This window comes from Poecilia reticulata, chromosome 14 (assembly GCF_904066995.2).
Source record: "Poecilia reticulata chromosome 14, P_reticulata-male-v2, whole genome shotgun sequence".
Taxonomy (NCBI): domain Eukaryota; kingdom Metazoa; phylum Chordata; class Actinopteri; order Cyprinodontiformes; family Poeciliidae; genus Poecilia; species Poecilia reticulata.
Genome location: NC_088843.1, coordinates 4553073 through 4575288, shown reverse-complemented (window position 1 = coordinate 4575288; position 22216 = coordinate 4553073). Strand labels below are relative to the sequence as shown.

The following is a 22216-nucleotide window of genomic DNA, read 5'->3' as shown; positions in this document are numbered from 1 at the left end:
CTGGTTCCACTACAATAGAGCTGCACAATTAGAGGTGCAGATACGGTCACACACTTGCTACTGTTTGACTCTGCCTGGTCTGTCTCACTCCCCTTCACACACACACATAAAAACCGCTCTCTCACACACACACATGTACATGGTAATAAATCTATCAGTATCTTCTGGGCATCGCGTATATCCACTCAACCCCAAGTGGTGTCTTCCTGGTTGTGTTGCAGCCATGAAGATAAGGAAATAATAATGACTGCACTGTCTTAAATCTTACCCACAACCCCTCACCTCTTTTCTTTATCCTACTCTCCATCCCCCTCCCTTCTGACTCCCTGATTTGTGGGTATATTTATGTTATGACTAGTCAGGGGTCAGGAACTCAAGCTTCCTGTAAAGGCACTGATAGCTTATTTACTTACACACATTCCTGTGCTTATGTGTTGTGACAGCCATAAATTTATGTATATTATTATGTGTTATGTCCATTGTAAACAAGGCAGGGAGGGTAAAAAAAGCCAGACAAAGACAAAGAAGGCTTGTACCTGGAACCTTCTCATGTCTCTTGGGTTCCCAGCGTTCTTTAAGCAGTTCTGGTTGCACTTAAGGAAAAATTTAAGGAAAAATCTGTTGAGACAAAAAAGGTAAAAGCACAACATTTGTTTAACAAAGTTATTTTTCCCTTAAGGATCACAGTCTCAAACATGTGCAAAGAAGGAAAAAGAGAGAGAATAAAATCAATATTTTCGAGTTCCTGGAAATGAGAATGAATCTGCTTGTGAAATTTACTTTGTTTTAGTTCTTATATCTATAGGAGCTACTTTGAAATGGTAAATAAAGACATTGGATGATGGTTTGAAAGAAAATGAAAAGGAGCAAATCTGAGAAAACCCCAGAAAAAATACATGACATGAGAAAGTTCAAGTTTGTAAGTATATATATATATATATATACTGCTAAAAAAAAATAAAGGGAACACTTAAACAACACAATATAACTCCAAGTAAATCAAACTTCTGTGAAATCAAACTGTCCACTTAAGAAGCAACACTGATTGACCCGACGAGGATCCCCGTTGTCAATCAGTGTTGCTTCCTAAGTGGACAGTTTGATTTCACAGAAGTTTGATTTACTTGGAGTTATATTGTGTTGTTTAAGTGTTCCCTTTATTTTTTTTAGCAGTGTATATAAGCCTATAGTTGCTGAATAATTCTGAGTATAACCACAGTTTCCTGCAAAACTATACCAACCAGCTAAACTCTCTTACATTATGTTAATCACACCCGTCATTATTTTATTAGGAATTTTAAATGAGAGACAGATTTTAGATTTTTTTTGTGAAAAGCAAATTAATAAATGCTTTTCACTGTTTTTATTTTTCTCACAAATATCTAAAAAGTGTGTTGTGCATATAGGCTGTTGACGATGTGACTGACGCAGCAGACCTCTCTCTTTAGAAGCTTATTTTGTTTCGCTGTTTATTTTGATGGATTTTTACTTTACTATTACATCAGCACAGACAAGCATCTCATGATATATCTCAAAGTTTTTACTCTGAAGGTGAGTCCTACATATTAACTCTGCTGTACAGACATGAAACATGTACACTCGGGTAACTTTGGCCATTTAAAACAGAACCACATGTTTATGAATCTGTTTTACAGAGTAAATCAAACTCACAGATGGCGGTGGACAATGCGAACCAGCTGGCCACCTTGGCAGAAGCATCAACACACACATCTCCATGTTCAAGCAACAGTAATCACAGAAATATTTAGACTGAATTCAAACACATTTCAAGTGTACAGTCAGTCTTTACCTTGCATCAATTAGGTATTTTCTATCATCAATGGAAGATATTAAAGAATGATCCACAACATAAACATAAGCAGATATCAAGCAAAAAATGAAGATGACTGACGAAACAATAAATTAATGTGTTAGGTTTCACTGCAACTAGGATTGCACTTTGACTCTATTATTTGGGGTTCCATAAAATTTGTTCAACTTTTAAGATTTTAATATTTCTGTAACATTTCCATTCCCTCGTGACCGAGCCCAGTGCTTCAATGTTATAAATATGACAGCCTTTGTGTTGGACCGGCAGGATAAAGCAGAGGTGTGCGATCGTGTGCATGTGCAAACATGCACTCAGCTTGTATGTGTGTGACGGTGCAGCGAAGCTCAGTGGCAGGTCCGGGTGTAAAACTCTGCATTAACGAGCTCAGGCTTCGTTAGAACAGCGGCGCTGGGATCCTGAATGCCTAATTATACTGACCCCTCACCCCTGGGTGACAGCCTATCACAGCGGAGGACAGCCACGATGACCCTAGCTGACCTCTCACTGTCTAGTCCTCCTCACAACACTAGCATAGCGTTAACACGGCCACCTCGGCTGACCCTTCTATTGTAGATCTGTGTGTAAAAGAAGGCGACTGGGAAGCTCACACACTCACCAGTTCATGTTTCTAATATACGCTAGAATAGGAGCCGTAGGAAAAGTTCAGCTCTAGGAGAAAGTCTTCTGCTTGAGGTAGTTACAGTAAGTATGAACTTAAATGTTGAACACAGTAGTAAAAAGAAAACACTAATGCATTTTCTCTTGACATGATCATCATGTTCTAGGAACTACAAAAACAACTACAGTTGCAATTGTCTATATTTATCTGTAATACCAATTTTAGCACTGGTTTTGGTACTTTGGTTTTAAAATATGTGGTGAAAACGTACCTACAGCTGACAGTAACAGGATGTATGAAAACCCCAGAAAGTCAAACAGTTTGATGACTGTTTACAGCAAAGTGTTCTTTATGCAGCCTTTAATTTGCCAAAAACCAGAGCAGCTTCTTTCAAATATGTCAACTTTTACACAGGACCTCACATGTCTTTCTCTTGCATGAAAAAGTCGTTGTTTTCACGTTTCCATAAAGTCCAGATATCTGAACTGAGGCCAATAATTTCCCTGTTGACACAGCGTTCCACCTAAATCTTCAGCTCCTACAGAAATAATGCTGGCCTCTTGGCTGCTTCTCTAAATAACAATCTGCTTGTGTCAGTTTCGGTGGATGGCAATGTCTTGGTTCTGTGTTGAGCTCGTGATATTATTTTACAACCTAGCCATGTATTATTCTCCGTCCCAACTTTATCCCTGACCTCTCCACTGTGTGACCTTATGATGCAGTTTGTTTACTAATGTTCTCTAATGAATATTGCTTTACTAGAACAAGTGCAAGAACAATGCATAGCCCAGCAGGCTTTTAACATGCACTACAAAACATCTACTTGAGGCATTAACATGAGGCAACACACAAAAAAAGAAAAAAACAAATCCAGTATTAAAGCCTGGATGAGGATTTACAGAAGTGTAGACCTTAATATTGTGATTATCAGTCTTGTCTCTGAGATGTCTGATCAAAATCTAGATTTTCTCATTGGCATGTTGGTTTTAGGGGCTCATTGCTGCCTGAAACAAACTTTGAGGTTTCCATAGAACCTAAGCTTTACAATCAATCTGCAAGAGCCATAAAGGTGTTGTTATGTTGATGTACTATGTGCCAACATAACCTTATAGTAACGGTTATGTTGTAAGGTTTCAATCTCTTTTAACTCTTTCCCTTACTGGTATCTTTGTGCATCAAAAGGTCAAGGATTTTTGCAGAATGGTAGAAAGGCTTCAATGAAAATATTGCTGAAATAACACAAAAATCTGGTGAAAAAGAAATTTATATTGCTAAACAAATTCATAATCCAAATAATTTATCATTGGTTACCAATCTAGTTTGAGACTCGACTCGCCCGTGAGTGTTTCCTCTCATTGATATTGGGCTATGTCCTTTAGATCTTAATGCATTGTAAGGGTATCCCTTTTCCTTATCCACTTGACCCCAGATGGCCCAATCAACTGTGCTATAAAAAGGCCGTACAGTGACATCCATTCAGACACACACAGACACTTTGTGTGAATTGATTAGCTTGTCCAGTCCCTGGTCGTTAAGAGGCTCCCAATTAAAAGAGGCAATTATGAGAGTCTGGCTGATGAAGGGGGAGGGGGGTTCAGTCCCCATTTATCTTGTGGCTCACTCCTCCACCCCGTCGCCCCATCATGTTCAAGTGATAACAGCGCTGTTGACCTTTGGTATATTGTGAGTACCACACTCTGAGCGCTGACCCAGGACCAGTCTAACTGGACCAAAACACACACAGCCCATCTGTTCAGGAAGGAGTGAAGCATGGAAAAAAAATATTTGGCTGTTGTGATTGCTAGTTAAATAATTGTTTAATTGAATAAATAAAGAAGGAAAAATGCAAACTTTGTCAAAGTCTTCATTGTTTCGAACTGACAGAAAGTGTTGATTATGGGATGCTTTAAGCACTTGACCAATAGTCTCTAATATTTCCACCCAAATAGAGAAACCTCAGTTGCCTTCACAATAAAATACATGTTTGGAAACTAAATGTTTAGATTTATTGTGGAACATATGCATGTCCAAGACATCTAAGGAATCAACTGCTTGTTATAGTACTGTGATCCTTTCACAAATTGCAGGTTACTTTTGAGGTCTGGTAACCACTGCTTTGTGGGCTGTATCCATTTTGTCCTGATAATAAAATCACCTGTGCTGCTGTTATAGAGTCCGTTAGCTGTAGAAATGTAGCAAACAACAACTGGATGCTGTTTTCTCATCCTGTTAGCCTTGGTGTATCGGTGCACAGCACAGAAACATCCATTATTCAGAGGCTGAGATGGCAATTATGGCTCAGAGCACAACTGACATTAATATTTAATATGTAGGACTAACACAGACCTGAGAGAGAGAGAAAGAGACAGAGAGAAGGATACACAGTAAGGAGGAAGAGTAAGAATATATGGAGTGTGTGAAGGAGAAACAAGGATTATGGAAGTTTGTTTTGACCACGCTGCTGTCTTTTAAGCAGTTACAATACCAAGAAGGCAGTTGTGAAATGTAGGGGGAATTCCAGCTCAGTTACTAAAAAAAAAAAAAAAAAAAAGGTGTGAGTGTCTAAGACTGAATGTGTATGTCCGCTTAATTCCCTAAAGACCTGCTACTTTACTGAGCCAGGAATAACAATCCTGCAATCCTACTTCGGAAGAGAAAAATCTCTCGAAAACCAACACACACACACACGCACACACACACACACACAGAGGCAGCATTCTGGTGAGGTGCTGCTGACAGGTGGAGAAATTGCAGAGAGTCAGTTTGTGCAGACAAACTGAACAACAGATCAGTGCTTTAGCTGTTCCTGCCTCCTCTGTCTCTCTGCTGTCTCCCTGTTTGCTTTAAAAAATGTCTTTTTTCACCTACCTGCCAAGTTTCTTGGAAAATCTTTCAGACAGAATGATGATTTTGTCTTCCACGAGGTGTTTGTGTGATACAACCTTCTAGTTTCTCTGTATCTGTAGTAGCTACCATTGCCAGGATGAAAAGCTGATTAAACCTTTTAAAACAAAGTTGAAACAATCCCACTGAACTGAAGAAGTATGTAACATCATTATTGTGATGCTACATACTTCTTCTCATTTGTCATCTCAAATAGCGAATTCAGCTAAAGTGTGTAGTCCGAGTTTTCCTCTCCGTTTGTTGATCCATCGGAGATTAACTTCCTGTTTCCTGTTTACACTGAAAGTTTGTTGTTGTATAATGTGATGACATCAGATAAGCCTTGTGTCTCCTAGCCAACTATGCTAAAAGAAAAACAGGGTTATGAAATGCCATAATGACTTGTGTTTACAATAGGAATGTAATAACGTATTGCTTCCTGTGGGAGAGGTACTTTTTCTTTGCTCTTTAACTGTGTTGTTTAAAAGAGTTGTGTTTTTGCCAGTTAAATATATGAATATGTTATTGTTGTTGTTTTAGATGCTCCAGGCATGATTGAAAAATAAAGATCACAACAGCAGATAGAGAAGAAAAGTAACACTAATTCAGAGAAAGAGGTTGGTCCACACATGTTTGGAAATAAGATGTATTTTAAGAAACTAGAAATAAGCAAAATACATTCTTGTTGAATTTGGGTTTGATTTTTGTTTCAGGCTTGAAGTAATAAAAGAAAAAAACTCATCTGTTTTTTTAACATTTCATGACCTAATTTCACAAAAATTATGTAAATTTATAGAGATTAAGTAAATGAAATAATAAAAATATTTATCATATCAAACTTATATATTATGCTTACTTTAAAAATGTGATTGTATCATTAACGTGATAAAAATTATAATAGTGATACATATGTTTATTAAAATACTATTAACAATGAATAATAGCATGAAATAAATAAAAACGAAATAAAGACTAAAACTCAAGTCCGCTTTCTTTTCTCTTCACTGGTGATTTTTAGTTTTTGTTATTTTATATATTTAAAATAAAATCAAACCAAATATAAATATCTACTCCATTTTTGACCATAAACAAGAAACATATTTTAATTTAATATTTAGCATTTAAAACAAACAAGGAAAACATTCAAGTTTTGTTGGCTTTTACTTCTAGCTTCCAAAGAGACCATCCAATTATCCAAACATGGAGAGACTGAAGATGAATTAATTGTACTTCTGTTTCTGCTACTTCACACAAACTGTGGTAACAAAGGTGATCCACCTTCAACCTACATGCCATGATGACAACATGACTTGTGATGAATGAGTAAATATTCAGGTGTGCATTTCCTTACAAACAGAAATGCCAAATAAGGAGCCACCTTATCTTGGTTTTAGCAACACTTTAGCCTCCTAAAAGCTTTTCTGCTTCTCTCACAAAAGCTTCATTAAATATATTATTGGCTTATGCAGACCACTTTTATAATTACCTAATCTCTGTTGTTGTCCAAGCATTTCATTTTGATCTTTTATTGATTCTCATGTTCAAAGGTCTTAAAATGAACTCCGTATATCTGATAAATTTGACCATTTTTGTTTAGTTAAATAAAACCCAACATTTCCAGAGTATCTAACAACTTAGTAACAAAAAGTTGCAGAAAATTAACAATGTAAAACAAAATACAAATGTATATATATATCTAAAAGGATTTGACAATCACTTTAAATAAAAATTCTTTCAAGATGTGAGGCAATTACAACTCCATTTTCCAATTAAATTTATGCATCAGTAACCCCAAAAACTTGAGCAAGAGAGCACTAAGGCGTGTTTTCACTTGGGTTCCAACTCTGCTGACTAACATGCAACTTTAGACAGTGTCATGAAAAAGTAATTCCCTCTTTCAAGTTTGTTTTGTTTTTGCCTTTTGTCACTTAAATAATTCAGATCGTCATTTTCAGATGAACATATCCTCCTCAAATGCAAAACTCTGATTTTGCCTAATTAGGGTAAAAGGCACTTACTAGAGATATATTTCCTGACCACTCAGCAAACAGAAGGAGGAGATGACAGACATTTTTAGAGTTGGAGTCTGCCTGTGGATGTATTTCAGCAATGGCAGCAGACGAAGTGAACACAAACTGTGCTTCCAAATACTGAGTGATTAAAGTTTGAGTGATGGGAATGTATAAGACATTTTGTGAATTTTTTTTTATCTGAATCATCAAAAAAAAAACAACTTTCCTCCTCCCTTTTTTTCAGAGGGCAAACATTTTATTGGTCCTTCACATGAAAACTACATAATGTAACTTTAATGTTATATAAAAAAAAGTCCATATAAACATCTTTAAAATAGGAAAATAAACTCTGAAGAAAATGCATTAACTTATATTTGGATGAGCCAAAAGAATAAGGCTAAACATAGGAGGTGGCGGGAAGAGTGGCCGAGACTCGAATGGAGAGAGGAAGAAAGAAAAAAGGCAGCGGAGGACGAGTGGGGGCTGGGTGAGTTATGTGAAGGAACAAGACTTAAGAGAACGGAGGAGTCAAGTGAAGCAAAGTTATTTTACATAATGATGGTTGATATGCACAGAGGTAATTGATAGCTGCGCTGCAGTCCCAAAAAGCACCCAGCTTAGCTGTCAATCACGGCTCATCTCTCCAGAGATATGCTAATGGTGATGATGATGATGATGAGGGCTTAGCTTCATATTGCCATCATTACTATTAATGCTGTCATTGTTGTCAGCTCTGCATATTTAAATGACATCACAGGGCAGAGAAGTGTTAGCCTGAGTGTGTGACATCAGGGAGCAGTCCCACACCTTGCGCCCAGGCTGGGAGACATTCAGGGAAAACATCTTGAGCTGGTTAAGATGTTCAGCTCTGCTCCAGAACCGCACCAGTGTCGTCTCATTGCATCATTGTTACAAGTAATGGTGTCTGTGATAGCATTTGTTTGACAAGGGAGCACAGGCAGCGACTATTTCACTGAGTAATTCGGTTCAATTCATGTATTTCTACATCACTATTCTTAACAAACATTGTCTGAAGGTAATTTACAAATCCAGTTTATTTACAATTACATATAGTCCATTCAAATGTAAGGCAATGAAGTCTAGCTTGTAATGTCAAAATATAATCAAGGAAATACAATTGCCTCCGTCTGAACCAACATGTGATAGTGCATAGTTGGTTGCTTCAAGCTAACGACTTTGCAGCATCATCTGCTGAGGAGACAAAGCAGAGAGAAAAACTCAAAAGCACTGGTTGAGAAGTACTGACTATGTTCAAGAAAAAGTCAAAAGTTAATGGGAGCAGCAACTTCTTAATGGCTCCATCTAGAAGGGAAATTCAGCTAAACAAATAAGCTTTGAGCCAGCAGCAAAATCCATGCCAAGAAAAACTGAGTTCATATCATTAGTCGAAGCAGTAGCTCTTCAGTTGCTTTGTCATTTATAGAGTGAGCATGAAGGTATTAGCAGCGATGGCTCAGTTAATGAATCCCTCCAAAAAGGACGTAAACAGAAAGGCTGGGCTAGAAGCAACTGCTTCAAATAGAGACATAACCTGTGTTAATGTGTAAACATTTAGTTAAGTAAGTCTGTGTCCAGCTAAGTTTGACGTTTTACAATTTTGGTCTGATTTTAATTGATATTGATGAAAAACATGAATTTTCAGACAGCTTAAAAACCAGCAAAGTAGGATGTTCAAATATATTTTATAAAAAGCAATAAAACAATTAATAGTAATCAACAACAGTGACTGTCCATCAGACTGATATATAGCAATATATCAATCAATATATTGTGCAACTCAAAGGAAATGGATCAAAATCTGAGGAATGTTGCAGATATCTCACTGAAAACACAAAGAATGAGGGGAGTTCTTGAGGCAAAAGATACTCCAACCAGGTGCTAGCAAAGGTCACCTAAGAAAGTGGCCAGACAGTGTATATTGTTTATTTCATGAGAATATCACTTTCTGAACTCACAAAGTCGTTATCAGAGTTTCTTGCATGATTCTTAGGGGATCACTGCTGTTTATTAAAATGGTCTAAACAAGAGAGCTGAACAACAATGCCAACTAATTCAGTGACCCTCGGTTATAAATGAACAAACACTCTTGTCTGTGAAGATGCCTAGCAATAAACCAATCTTCAAAAATGATCTAACTGACCAGAGGATCAGCAGAATGAGGAAGGGGCAGAAGAGAAGGGGGGAAAGGCAGAGATGAGGTGCTGGATAGACAGAAGGAGGAGGTCACTGTGGTGTATATTTTAAGGGCTGAAGGCAAACTGTTGAATTATAGATGAGTGAGATTGATTTGGGAAGAGCAGCAGAAAAAAAGAGAGGAAAGGTAGAAGGAAGGACAGAGGAGGAAGGATAGAGGGAGCATCGCTTACTCCTGGCCAAACATGAACAGCATCTATGTACTTACACTGACACACACACACACACACACACTGCGTGCTTCGATCGATATGAAGCACTGGCTCCCGCTCCTTTTTCTTTCTTTTTACTTGGTTTATCTGCACAAATTTGAGCAACATCAAACAAACAAGCAGACCCCAAAAGAAGCACCATTCCAAAATTCCTGCACACTCGTGAACTTACAAGACAGAAGCAGCATCAGCAGCAGAGCCTTGCAGGACAAACACGACTCGCAGAGCTGTCTGTTAAATGTGTGTGTCTCTGTGTGTGTGTGTGTGTGTGTGTTCCTTTGTCATCGGTCATAGAAATAATTCATGGAGTGAGAGGGTAAGTAAAGGAACAGAAGCAAGGAGGAGAGGGATGAAGGAAGTGATATTGACAGGGACCCTCTTCCTCTTTTCCCCTCCTGTCTCATCCTCTCTCCATCACTCATTCACCCAAACACACACTTAAGCACGCTGCCTGTAAGATGGCATTTTCACTCAAACACACAGGCGTACACGCACATAAACACAGACAGTCTGGGAGAATTTCTCAGCTAAAGTGAAGCTGATTGAGAAAACCGTTTTTAAAGCTCTCCCCCACTGAGAGACGGGCATGCATTGACTTTTCTTGAAACTCTTTCATCTTGCTCTTTTCTATTTCAACTGTGTCTCCTTCAAGTAAAAAAAACATTCTTGCTCATGTTATTTTGTGCTTATTCTGATCAGGCACACTGTTGGGCCATATTGCTTACTGCCCAGGGCGGCACGGCCGTGGGGGCCCTGCAAGCAGTCGGGAAAGTCATCTGTCAGTTGCCAAACAGGTTTTCTATTGCTTGTTTGCATATCCAGTCAGTGGGATTGGGGTTCCCGTGTGTTTGTGCACCATACACAGAGTAAGAATATATTGATCCACAGCACAGCAGGGCAAATGCACTGAAGTTTGTCTTACAACTTCCAATGCAGCACAAGATTTCCCAGCGTTTTATCAGTTGTAGTTGAAAACCTGAAACAATCTGTGTTGAAAAGACATTCTTAAATACCTACTGAAAATTAATATGATGAACAAAAGACAAATGTCAAACTCATTATATTTGTTTGTTTCTAAAAAGTCTTATGATTAAAGTTACTGCTAAAGGCAGAAGGGGCGTCGTTGAACATCGGTTCCTGTTTGCTTGGCATCAGGGCTGTAAAATGTAGCTATATTTGATTTTTGTTCATTAAAGGCTGGATTTATACACACTTATTGAGCTTCTTTTTGTACAGTTATGATGCAGTAAGTTATAATGTTCCGATGTGAGAAATAATAAGAAAAAGAGAAAAGAAGATGCTATAAAAGCGTCCAATTGATTACCACTACTGGGTAAATTTATATGCAGGTTCAGCAGATTATCGGCGTTCATTTAGACATCAGGGCCATTTAAAGTGAAGACATTTTATTCAGTCACTACATCTTGGTGCCATAAAATATTTACACCCGCTACCCAGCAGTCAGTGTAAATGTTCAGTTATCTTCCTTATGTGAGTGTTTCCACCTTCACAATTTTTTTCCTTTACGTTTAATCAAAGGTTCGAGTGGAACATTTTCAATATTATGCAATGGTGGAACAAAAAAGTGAAAGCAGACCCAATTAAAAAGACAGCAACATTTTCTGCAAGTATTCTCTTTAGCTCTGTACTGAGAGCAGCTGATGGAAAATCTGTGGTTTTACTGAAGGAGGATGTGATCTTTAAGGTTAATTTGTGGTCTGAATGTGAACAGGTGAGGAAGAAAGGAGTGAGCCAGAAAAGATGAGCGGAGGTGAGGGAGAAGTTCGAGGCAGGTTGGAGCATTTAACTCCTGCAACGTTTGTCAAACAAATTAAACGCTGTCGAGGTTCCTCACCTGCATGCGCAACACACACATAAACTGCCCGTGTGGTGCGCATATGGCTCACGCAGCCCAAATAAGGAAAGACGAATACATTACCATAGCTAATGCGAGAAGCACTCCATTTAATATGCTAATTCACTGAAATATTACTGAGCGCCGTCTGTTGTGAATGAATAAATTTGAATTGCAATTAGAATAATCCTTTATAATTAATGAAAACTGTCAATTTTGGTTCAGAAGTAATTTGATTAACGGGTTGATGGGCCACCAATTAAGCAGACGATGAGGAGGGGCGGAGAGAAGGAGGAGGAGAAGAAAGATGACAAGCTCTTCACATAATCAGCTCTTTTTTCAAGTGTAATGGGAGATTAAGTCAGAAATGATGTAATGCTCCTTTAAAAAAGTGTGATAATGAAAACAAATTTCTCTTACCTTGGATGAAACAGCATGGTGGCAGAAACATAAAGAGAGGGAAAAAATAATAATTAGAAAGCAGTCTCAACAAACCTACAGCAACAAGATCCTGCGTTCGAAACTTTCTTATTTCGTCAGGTAACAACCATGACCTTTAGTGTAGAAGGGAAATTATGGTAATAATCTTTTAAAATAAAAAATACACTGTGTGGCGTGAACAGAGCGCCATCAAGTCAGTATTTTGCAGAGCAACCTTTTGCAGCAGTTACAACTGCAAATAGTTTTTCTCCCAGGTATAAACATCTAAGAGTGACAGTTTTTGCCTCTTTTTTGTAAAACAGCTCAAACTCCGTCTGATTGGATGGTGAGAATTTGAGATCATCACTTTTCAAGGATTCCTGTAGATTCTCAGTAGATTTTAGGTTTCACTGGTCCAATACGACGTGTTCTGATCCGCTCCACTGCAGCCTCAGCTGCATGTCTTACTGGAAGGTAAACCTTCATCCCAGTCTCAAGATTTCTTCCAGATTTTCTTCCAGGATTAGCCTTTATTTGGCTGCAGCCATCTTCCTACTCTCATAAAGTTTTTCAACACAAATACCAGTTTATATTTCAGTCAAAACAGTTAAATTTTGATCTCATCTGACTAGATTACCTTTTTTCTCATGTTGCTTAATTTCTTTTGTGGAAAAAAATGGAACTTCTTACTTTTTTAAAATAATGATCTTATTCTTAGCAATTTTAGCTCTGGGATCACATCAGCTCACCCTGAGTTACCATGGGCCTCTTGGCTTCTTCACTATTAAATGTTGTTTTCTAACCAACAGACAGCCATGTGCCATGTGTTGGTGCCATAATCTCAGTTTGAACAGGTTTTATAGGGAGATCAGAAAAGTCTGGGCAACTGCACACCACACTTTATATCTTTTCTGGAAAAATGGAAGTATGTGGTTGCAATGAGAGAAAATGTGTAAGTTTTGCAGGGCTTTGTACATTGAACCATCCTCCTTCTTCTTAGTTTTAAAATGCTTTTAGCCGGTTGTTTTGTCAGCACAGTAATTGCGTTGTTGGCTTTCTAATTCACAGGCACCTCCTACCACTAATTAACCACATCCATGTTGCTGTTATTAGCTAATTACAAGACTGGACACATGCCCGGCTAATTAAGGCTATTAGGTGTGTGTGTGTGTGTGTGTGGGGGGCGGGGGGGGTGCGCTTGTGTGTGTGAGTGTGAGTGAGCGTAAAGGAGGATCTATATTAAGGGGCATGAATGTTTTAACAACAGAATTTAACTGCATTGCAACAAACCCCCACCACCCTGCAAACAGTATGAAAAACGCCGCTGCTCCCTCAATTCCCAAATCAATAGCCAAGGTCATTATGTGCAGCTGAATCATATGTTTCACTAAAGTTGCTGCGTGTTAATAATATTTCAACAGAGTTGCAGGAAAAAAAAGCTTCTAATTTAGCTCGTTTAGTCAACACTGTCATCCATCATTGTGGGAACACAAAAGACCCCTCTGACTCTCTGATGTTTCTCTCTTTGGCTTTTCTCTCCAACACCAACGCGTTTTCCTCAGCTCATTTTCTCTCCTCCTCTCCTCATTCATTATCACTCTCCTTCCTTTTCCTCCCCCAATCCTCCCTTTAGTTCTTCCTCTTACATTTTTCCTTTCATTAGAGGAGCATGGGCTCTTTTTCCTCATTTGGACTATCTAATCCTCTCTTTAGACATCTGAATATTCATACGATTGTTTTGTTTTGAATATTCAAGAACCAATTAACATGCCGCATATGAATAATTAATGCCTATTATTTTCCTCCCTTATACATTTTTAATAATTAAAACCTATAAATCTGAAAACAAAGCGTCTCTTTTTCACTTTCAGCGTGCTTTGTGTGTGTCACACGTGCTGAAAGACTTTTTTAACAACAGCTCAGGAACTCTTCCTTTCATCTGCCACCAAGCCAAGGTGTGTGCCAGTGTGTGAGCGTGTTTATATCACGTTCATGAATAAATGAACTTGTTAAAAGAGATGAAGGGGAAGAAGTAGACAGGTTCTGCTGTCCTGCTCAAAACTGCCTTATCAGGCACAATGCTTAGCATGCAGGAACACACATGTCAACACAAGCCCCTGATTCAGTCAGCTGCATCGAGGTAAACCACACAGGAATGTGAGTATTTAAAGATATTATTCACTGCTGTTGTTTTTTTTCTTTGCAAACTAATGTATTCTAAAATAAAACAACCGACTGCAGGATTAAAATACACACACAGTTTATAAAAAGAGCAGCAGTGGAAATTGTAATTTAATCGGTTTGGTGACATCCCTGATCAGCTGGTGTTAATAAACACTAACGTGGACCAAAACCGTTAAGTTGAACATACTCATGGGCCACAAAAATAAATGTATAACTATATACTACATATATATATACTTTAAATTCAAAACATATTTGCTCTGACATTTTTCATTACTACATGTTTATCAATAAACCACACATAACATTTTCTTAATCTTTTAAGGATGCAGCAGCTTTTTCTCAATGGTATGAAAACAACAAAACACGTGTGTTCTTTGCCCATGATGTCGTCCATTAAAGGTGATATTATGATGGTAATTTTATCCTTTTCTCTGCCTGTCTGATTTCACTCTTTAACTCAGTGGAACTCAATAAATTAAATCCAAAATGATAATAAAGATCTGAATAAAACAAGGGAATGAGGGAGTTTTAATGTGATATTAAATTATGTTTCCTTTCTCAGGAAAGGGACGTAGCAAATGTTCTGTTAACTTACAAATAAAGACAGAAAACCTTGAAGCAAATCAGAACAGTGAACATAAAACTGGACAACTGTTTTTAAGAGATAAACAGAGTTTCACAAACTCTCTGCCTTCGAGTTTGCTCCAAAATTAATCATAGTCCAGGACTCCGACTAAAAACAACAACACAGATATGAAAAGAGGGAGAGAAAATGTTTTTGGAATTGTTTTGTGCACCGGTGTGATCAAAGAAAGAAAGTGGAAAAGCTTGAGAGATTTTTAGTTGCATATGTGGTTAAACTTTGTCTGGATGCAAAAATTTGACAAAAACACGCAAACAAAACAAAACACAAAGGGACACAGATAAAAAGCATATCTGATAAAAAATGACCATGGTAGTGGTTATAGCAATTAATCAATCAAATTTTATTTGTATAGCACATTTCAGCAGCAAGGCTGAAATGTGCTTTACATAATTAAAGAAAAAATAAAACAGCATGTGACATTGAATAAACAGTAAGAAAGAGAAAGAGATTTTGAAAAAAAAAGAAAAAGATAAAAAAAGATAAAAACATAAGCGAGGGCTTGCAGTACAGTCAGACTTACTTACTCCTCCTCTCCTCATGCTTCCTTCTTCTCTTCCCACCAACATCCACACACACTTGCACACACAGCGCTGACAACTGTCAAACTCTCACCTCCCGACTCCTGTGCAGGTAATTAACCAGACAAAACAACTCGCAACACCTCAAGGATCAAGAACACAGAAGAAGGAATACAAGGAAGACACACACGACAAAAACACCAAAAAAAGAAAGAGGCGAGAAGAAAAAACGAGACTCTGACAAGAAAACAAGCTCGTGCTCCTAAACGAGGAGCTTCAGTCAGGAGGAGTAAAGAGGGCTGAATAATGATGAAAATAGAAGCAAGCCTCCACTCCTCCACTTATCCTGATTGTTTCACTTCTGTTTTTCATATTGTCCTCATGTTGGCACTAAGAGACAAGATGTTTTATAAAATGTCTACAAATGATTTGTACACTAAGCACTTAATTGAATCTTGCACTGACTGTGCTGAACAAGTTGGCCTCAGCTTTGCTCGTAGTGGCAATTTGTGCACCATCACAGATAGATTTAAGTTGCATTAGGACATAAATCAGGACTGAGTTCAAACACTAACATTCTTTCTTACTGAATCTGACTTCTTTTCTGCTGCATTTTCTCCTCTCCATCCTCATTCAAATGGCATTTTTACCATTTTACCCTTTATTTGAGGCGTAGTTATAAAACCAACTCATGACGATTTGTTCCAATAAAATTAATAGTCTCGAGGTTTTCTTTGTAATTAGGCACTCGATTAACTCTCTTCAGATATAACTGATATCTTTCAGACAGCTGCTGTCTCCAACAGCTGCGACTCCAGTGACGGAAGTGAACTGAAGAGAAATACAGTAATTAGGGCTAATAACAAAGAAAACCTCAAAACTATATGTGGCAAACTTATTCCTGCATTTTATTGTTGTATAAAAATTGCACTTGCAAGTTCAGTAAGTTTTACTAGATTTTTTAAAATATTGATAAATTAGTTATACATTGATTGCATATAGCATTAAGCAAACTTTTGTAGATTGTAAATTTGGGTTCCTTTCTTTCTAAATTATCATAAATTTCTTCATTCTGAGCAGCAGAAGCTCATCTACTGAATCAGATTTTGCCCCCGTTTGGAGCAGTGAGTCATGATCCAGCTTTCGGTTTCTTCCTTGGACCTGTTTTGACACCACAGGAAGGGGACGTCTATGTCTATGGACGGATCATACTGAAAAATGTTTAAGGAAAAAATGATGGAAAACTTGAAAAAAAAAATCACAAGGAGCACAGGGAGCCAGAGCAGAACAAAAAACATAAGCCAATGAAAAAGCAAGCAGGGAACACAGGGAAGAACTGGAGAAAATATGGGCTGATGAGCTAACTGGCTGCAAGGAGAGCAGAAGACAGACTGAGAAAAAATGAGAGAAAACGGCACCGGGGCGAGGGAGAGTGCACAAGAGACTAGGAAATGAGTCTAACTGAAAGAATAACAGGAGCTAATAAACATAATTAAACAAGGGAAATAAGGAATAACTAGAGAAGAGAAATAAAAATAAGAAACTCCAAGAAGGACTGAAGTACTGTCAAAGAAAAGACAGATCTAATCAAAGAAAGACACAAAGGAACACAGAATAATCAAACCCCAAAAACAATTCAAGACAACCCAGGACACAGATGGACAATTTGACCCAATTGCTAACTTGCTGAGATCCATAAGTTTCCCCAATTTTTCAAGATAAATTTTTAGGACAGAATGTTCAGCTTCTGGTTAGTGCGTCTGTCCCACTGACCGGCTGTCAGTAATGATCCGTCTGATGGGCTGTAAAAATATGCTTAAACAGATTTCTGTTAAAAACAACAAGGCTTGATCAAACATTTTGATACAAAAAATGAAAGCTGGAGTAATAAATAAAAAGCACTTAAAATATATTTACTCGTTTGAACACACTTTTTGCAATAACAGTGAAGGTTTACACAGTTTCCTATTAGCTGAAACAGTAAATTATTTAAAATCAGGGAGATTTTTTTCTTCTCTTACACTGATGTATGTTGTTACAGTGTCGCGTACTGTAAAACCATAGAGTTGATGTATGAGGTTTCTGTTCTGAGTCTAACTTGTGCCAGTACAACTTCCTGTTGTGCCAAGTCTTTCAATTTTAAGGACGGCAGAGTGTAAACCTCTAATTAGCTTCCACTCAGACAAACCAAGACTGTACAGACAGCGTGCATACACTTTCTTCTCTTCCTCTCTGTTTAATCTCCCTGTTGTTTCCTATTTGTTCAACTCATTATGTGATCAAAGCCATTAACTTGTTTATGGAGCAACTCTTTCATGTTGCAATAAAGCACACTGATACAACTCAGACACTCATAAGGTGGGGAATATGAATCTAGAAGTCCTAAAGATCAGGATAAAATGTATGTTTCTCTGTGTGTTTTACAGTTTTAACCTGATGAAACTAACAAAAAAAAAATGATGAGGAGGACAGGGGAGGGGGCGTTTGAGTCTTTGAGCCCTTTCTGCACACTCACACACACTCCTGTACACGCAGATTCACATATGGAAATACATACACAGAGGCGGTAACTGTTAAATAATTCAGCATACACAAACACACACTGGAGGCAAGGTGAGGGTGGAAGCAAAGCAAAGCTAACAGGCATGCCGAGCGGGCCGCAGTGTCAACAACCAATCAGGATGGAGCATGGTGGCCAGAGATCGAGACGCGACCCGCGGTGACCCCCAGACTCTAATGATTTATAAACAGCACCGGGAAGTGTGTGCGTTTATGTGCGAATGCGGGTCCCACAAAGCCTGCAGCTATTTAAATGTGGAGATGAATTCTTATTTATTCACACAGAAAAAGACTGAATGTGAGGACCCCAAGGGTAAGGTTCAAAACAATACTGGGAGAGAAAGAAAGAGAAACAGATGAATACAGATACACAAGAGAAAGTGGAAAAACAGAAAAAGGGAATGCGAAGAAATAAGGACGAGCTAGAGGAAGGGAAAGGAAAGGAGGTTTAAAGGGGAAAAAACTGCACTCAGATCACGTAGGGTAAGGAGGTTAGAGGGGTGTAAACGACCCTCTTTTACGATCCTAAGGGGTGTGCGCACACACACGCACACACACACACACACATCACACATATTTCTTCCTCCTACCCCCAACTCTGTGTGTGTGTTCTCATGCAATTTTAAATAGTCAGAATGTGTGAGTATAAAGAGTGGAGGGGCTGGGAGGCAGTGAATTATATATCACTATTGATTTGCACACACACACACACGCGTCTTTACAAGGACACACACACACACGCGCGCACGCACACACACACACGCGCACGGACACACACACACACGCTTTATTAGATTAGAGCTCAAACCCAAGAAACAGATAACAGTCTTTCTTTCTGATGCTGAAGGAAAGACTGTGTGCTTAAAGTACAGCCATCAAGGTAGAGCTACTTTTTCACCAAAAGTTACAATTTTCTTACACAAATACCAACAAATCACTTCAAGGAGATTTTAGCATCTACTGAAGTCTGACGACCCTTCAACTGACAGAGGAAACAGTATTTAAGAACATTTGTGTAAAGTTTGTACCATAAGGATGAAAACATGACAATTTCTTTACATTTTCAGTATTTTGCAGCATTTTATTTAATCGTTTTATTAATATCTGCAGCTTTAAATGTGAGTCAGTATTCCAGCAGAAAATCTCAAATAAAATGTCTATTGATATATTTCTGCCCAGATGACCCATATCTTTAAAAAAAAAAAACACTATATGAATCCACATATTTTCAAGGACTCACATGGAGATGAAAGCCATTGAGGTTAAAAATGTACAAAATGTATAGTTGAGATACGAAAGGAAAACATGAATTTGATCCTGGAATATACAAAAATCATTGTTTTCTATTGTGGCTTGCTGGTTATCATTACACTACATCTGTTCTGCGCTGATCACCGTCTCCTCGCTCGCAGTTTGTCTTTTTCTTCTTTGCAATTTGTTCAACACAAACAGCTCTGCAGGATGAAAATGCTAATTCTACTTGTTGTGGATGTAATTTACACAAGAAATAAATAAAAATGGAGTTTTTCCTAAATGCATGCACAATAACTCATTAATGCAGCTAAACTCTGTCAACACATAGAGACTATTTGCTTAGAGTCATTTCAGGAGCAGATCTGACTCTGTGTCCAGCTGCAGAAATATAAGGGCAAATCAGGCTGGAAAATATTTAGCACCACAAAATGTTTTAGAAACTTTCCAGTCAGTGTATTGTGTTGCTTGTCATTGTGCCTGGAGGGATTACCCTGGAAAAACACACCTCTCTGAAATAAAATTAAAAAAACGATAAATCAAAACACTGATGCTGGGTCTTGGCTTGGTCTGGTCTTTGTTTTTTAAGTGTATTAAGTATTAAGTATATTATATTCACTTTATGCAACTTATCTGTGGGTTTTAAATAGGCACAAATCTTGGGTAGAGTTTGAGGAAATGTGATGATGGCAGTTCATCAGAGCCGCACATAATGTCATATTGACTGTGAAGGTTTTAAAACAGAAGCGCTGACGTAATGTGTCGTGGTATTGGGATGTACGAGGTGAACAGCCTCATTCACTAAGACCAAGTCCAATACGGTTTCCCTGTTTTCTCTGAGGTCTTACCCGCTGATTATTGTTTTTCTTTGTTTCTGAAAGATTAAACACACTTAAAGAGAAAATAAAGGAAGTTACAAGATTATCCTGATTTATAAATTCCCTTTATGGTTAACAAGCTACAACTGCATGAAGTTGTATTAAACCACAACCTTGGTCTGATTTATGAACACATTTTTTTCATTTGTGTGTTTAATTTTGATGCAGTCAACAACAAAGTTGGAAGAAAACCTGACTTTTGTAGTATTTGATCAGAGCAGATCAAGAAAGCACTGCCTGGCTCTGATCTTTAACCAGATTATTGCATTTTGAATTAAAATGTCTGAAATATATTTTACTTTGGATTTCATTGACCTGAGGGGTTAGAAGTGAGGTGCATATTGACACAAAAAGAAAGTTAAATAGTGTTAAAATGAGATTTCGACTTCATAAGCTCTAAATCAAACATGTGGAATAGACTGCAGCTCCACCCAGGAATAGTGATGATGATACAGTCACTCACACATCAGGCTCCTCCCTCCACTTCCCCTGGCTCCTAAACCCCCAACTATCCAGCATTTTAATGCATCTATAGTCATGCTAATGGTCCCCTGGATTCAAAATAATTTCTCCTTTGTGTTGCTGTGCCGCTAAGCGCTGATAGAGGAGTGGTATCTCTCTTTCCCCCCTTCTTCCCCTTCATAACGACAGAATATGATTCTGACAGAGTCCTGTCAGTCTCTCGGTGTGTCTTTCTATCACACTCATTCTGGGTGTCAGATGAAAGGAGGAAAGCAGTTCAGAGTGCTGACAGGGCATGTAGGAAGAAGAGGAAAGTGGAGGAGATGGAGGAAGAGAGGAGGAGAGGCGAAGAGAAGGGCACGCATTCTACATTATGAGTGGTTCCAACCTTTCTATTCATGCTGGTTGACCCCTCCATCAGCAGGTAATCGAGAGGAGAACGTCCTTTACTATAAAGGCTGGATGTTAAGTCACGCTCCGAGCAGAAAGGGGAGCACCTGATGTCACCACTGATGTCAGCCCGACTCAGGGAGAGATTGGGAAGGTGGCGGAGGTGAAAGCAAGGCTAGTCGCCGGGTTGAGGGGTGTATATATTGGACGGATATTACACAGAGGAGGCAGTCATAGAAGGGGCAATCCACGTATGTGTGTGTGAAAGTGTTAGTGAGCGGTGGGACGGGAGGGGGACAATATTGCTCTGCCAGTGCAGGTCATTGTAGAGAAAACATAAAACATAATCATCCATTAAAATGCAGCTTCACACCCTCCATCACGTCCACGATGGGGCTGCCGCTATAAACGCCGTGTGACTGTGAGCACACATTCACACGTGCGCTACACAACTATGATAAATCCAGCTTTGAAAAGCCAGAAGAGAGAGCAGGAAGGAGAGGCTTCTGTGGGGTTTGTGGCAGGTCACTTTACTTCTACAAGGATTTGTGAGTTCGGGCAACAATCGTGGATTAAGGAGGTTTCGGATTGCTCAGATTGTCATTTTTCTCAACAAAGTTCTATTGTTTGATTAAATTAAACGCATCATGAATGATATATATTTACTTTACATGATAAAACAGTGGATCTTAACTTTTATGGTGACCACACCCATATTTGAAATATTCAACTTTCTTTCATTTCCATTTACTTCTTAATTACACAAACATGACTGAGGAGAATGGATGCAGCTTAAAATTGGTTCAGTTAAGTTTATATTGGTTCCTGTGACAAGAATTAAACTTTTCTTCCTGTACAAAGCAGCAAAAAGAGACAAATGATAAGAAAGAAGATACAACATTGAGAAACATGGAGTCGAACAGGCATCTAGCATTTTACAAGCACAGAATCTGGACTGCATTCTTGTATGCCTGATATAGTTCCTTCAAGTAGAATGTGATTTGTTAAACACATTCACATTGCTTGTGAAAACAGTGAACATGATTCCTTCTTGCATCGTTTTGAGAACCGAGTATCGAGAATCATCTCGTCATTGAACAGATGGATTATACACTCACACAAAAGTCAAAACATCTGGGTTTCAAACTCAATTTACTGTTAACCATATAGGCTAAATAGGTCTATTAATAAGAAACACAATGACAAAGTAACATAAGACAATTCGTACATTAGCAACCACCAGCTGCTGGCAAATACAAAATACCGTAGAAGTACGTTT

The 22216-nt window shown here is 38.3% G+C and overlaps 1 protein-coding gene across 2 annotated transcripts in view; it reads right to left on the bottom strand.

The window, feature by feature from the left end:
* The window catches only part of LOC103475669 (transcription factor COE1), a 97171-nt gene that overhangs the window by 31656 nt on the left and 43299 nt on the right, over window positions 1-22216 (bottom strand). For both annotated transcript variants that reach the window (XM_008427475.3, XM_008427474.3), the window contains exon 7: window positions 537-618. In XM_008427475.3, coding sequence (XP_008425697.2) covers window positions 537-618 — 82 coding nt within the window. The remainder of the gene's footprint in view (window positions 1-536; window positions 619-22216) is intronic.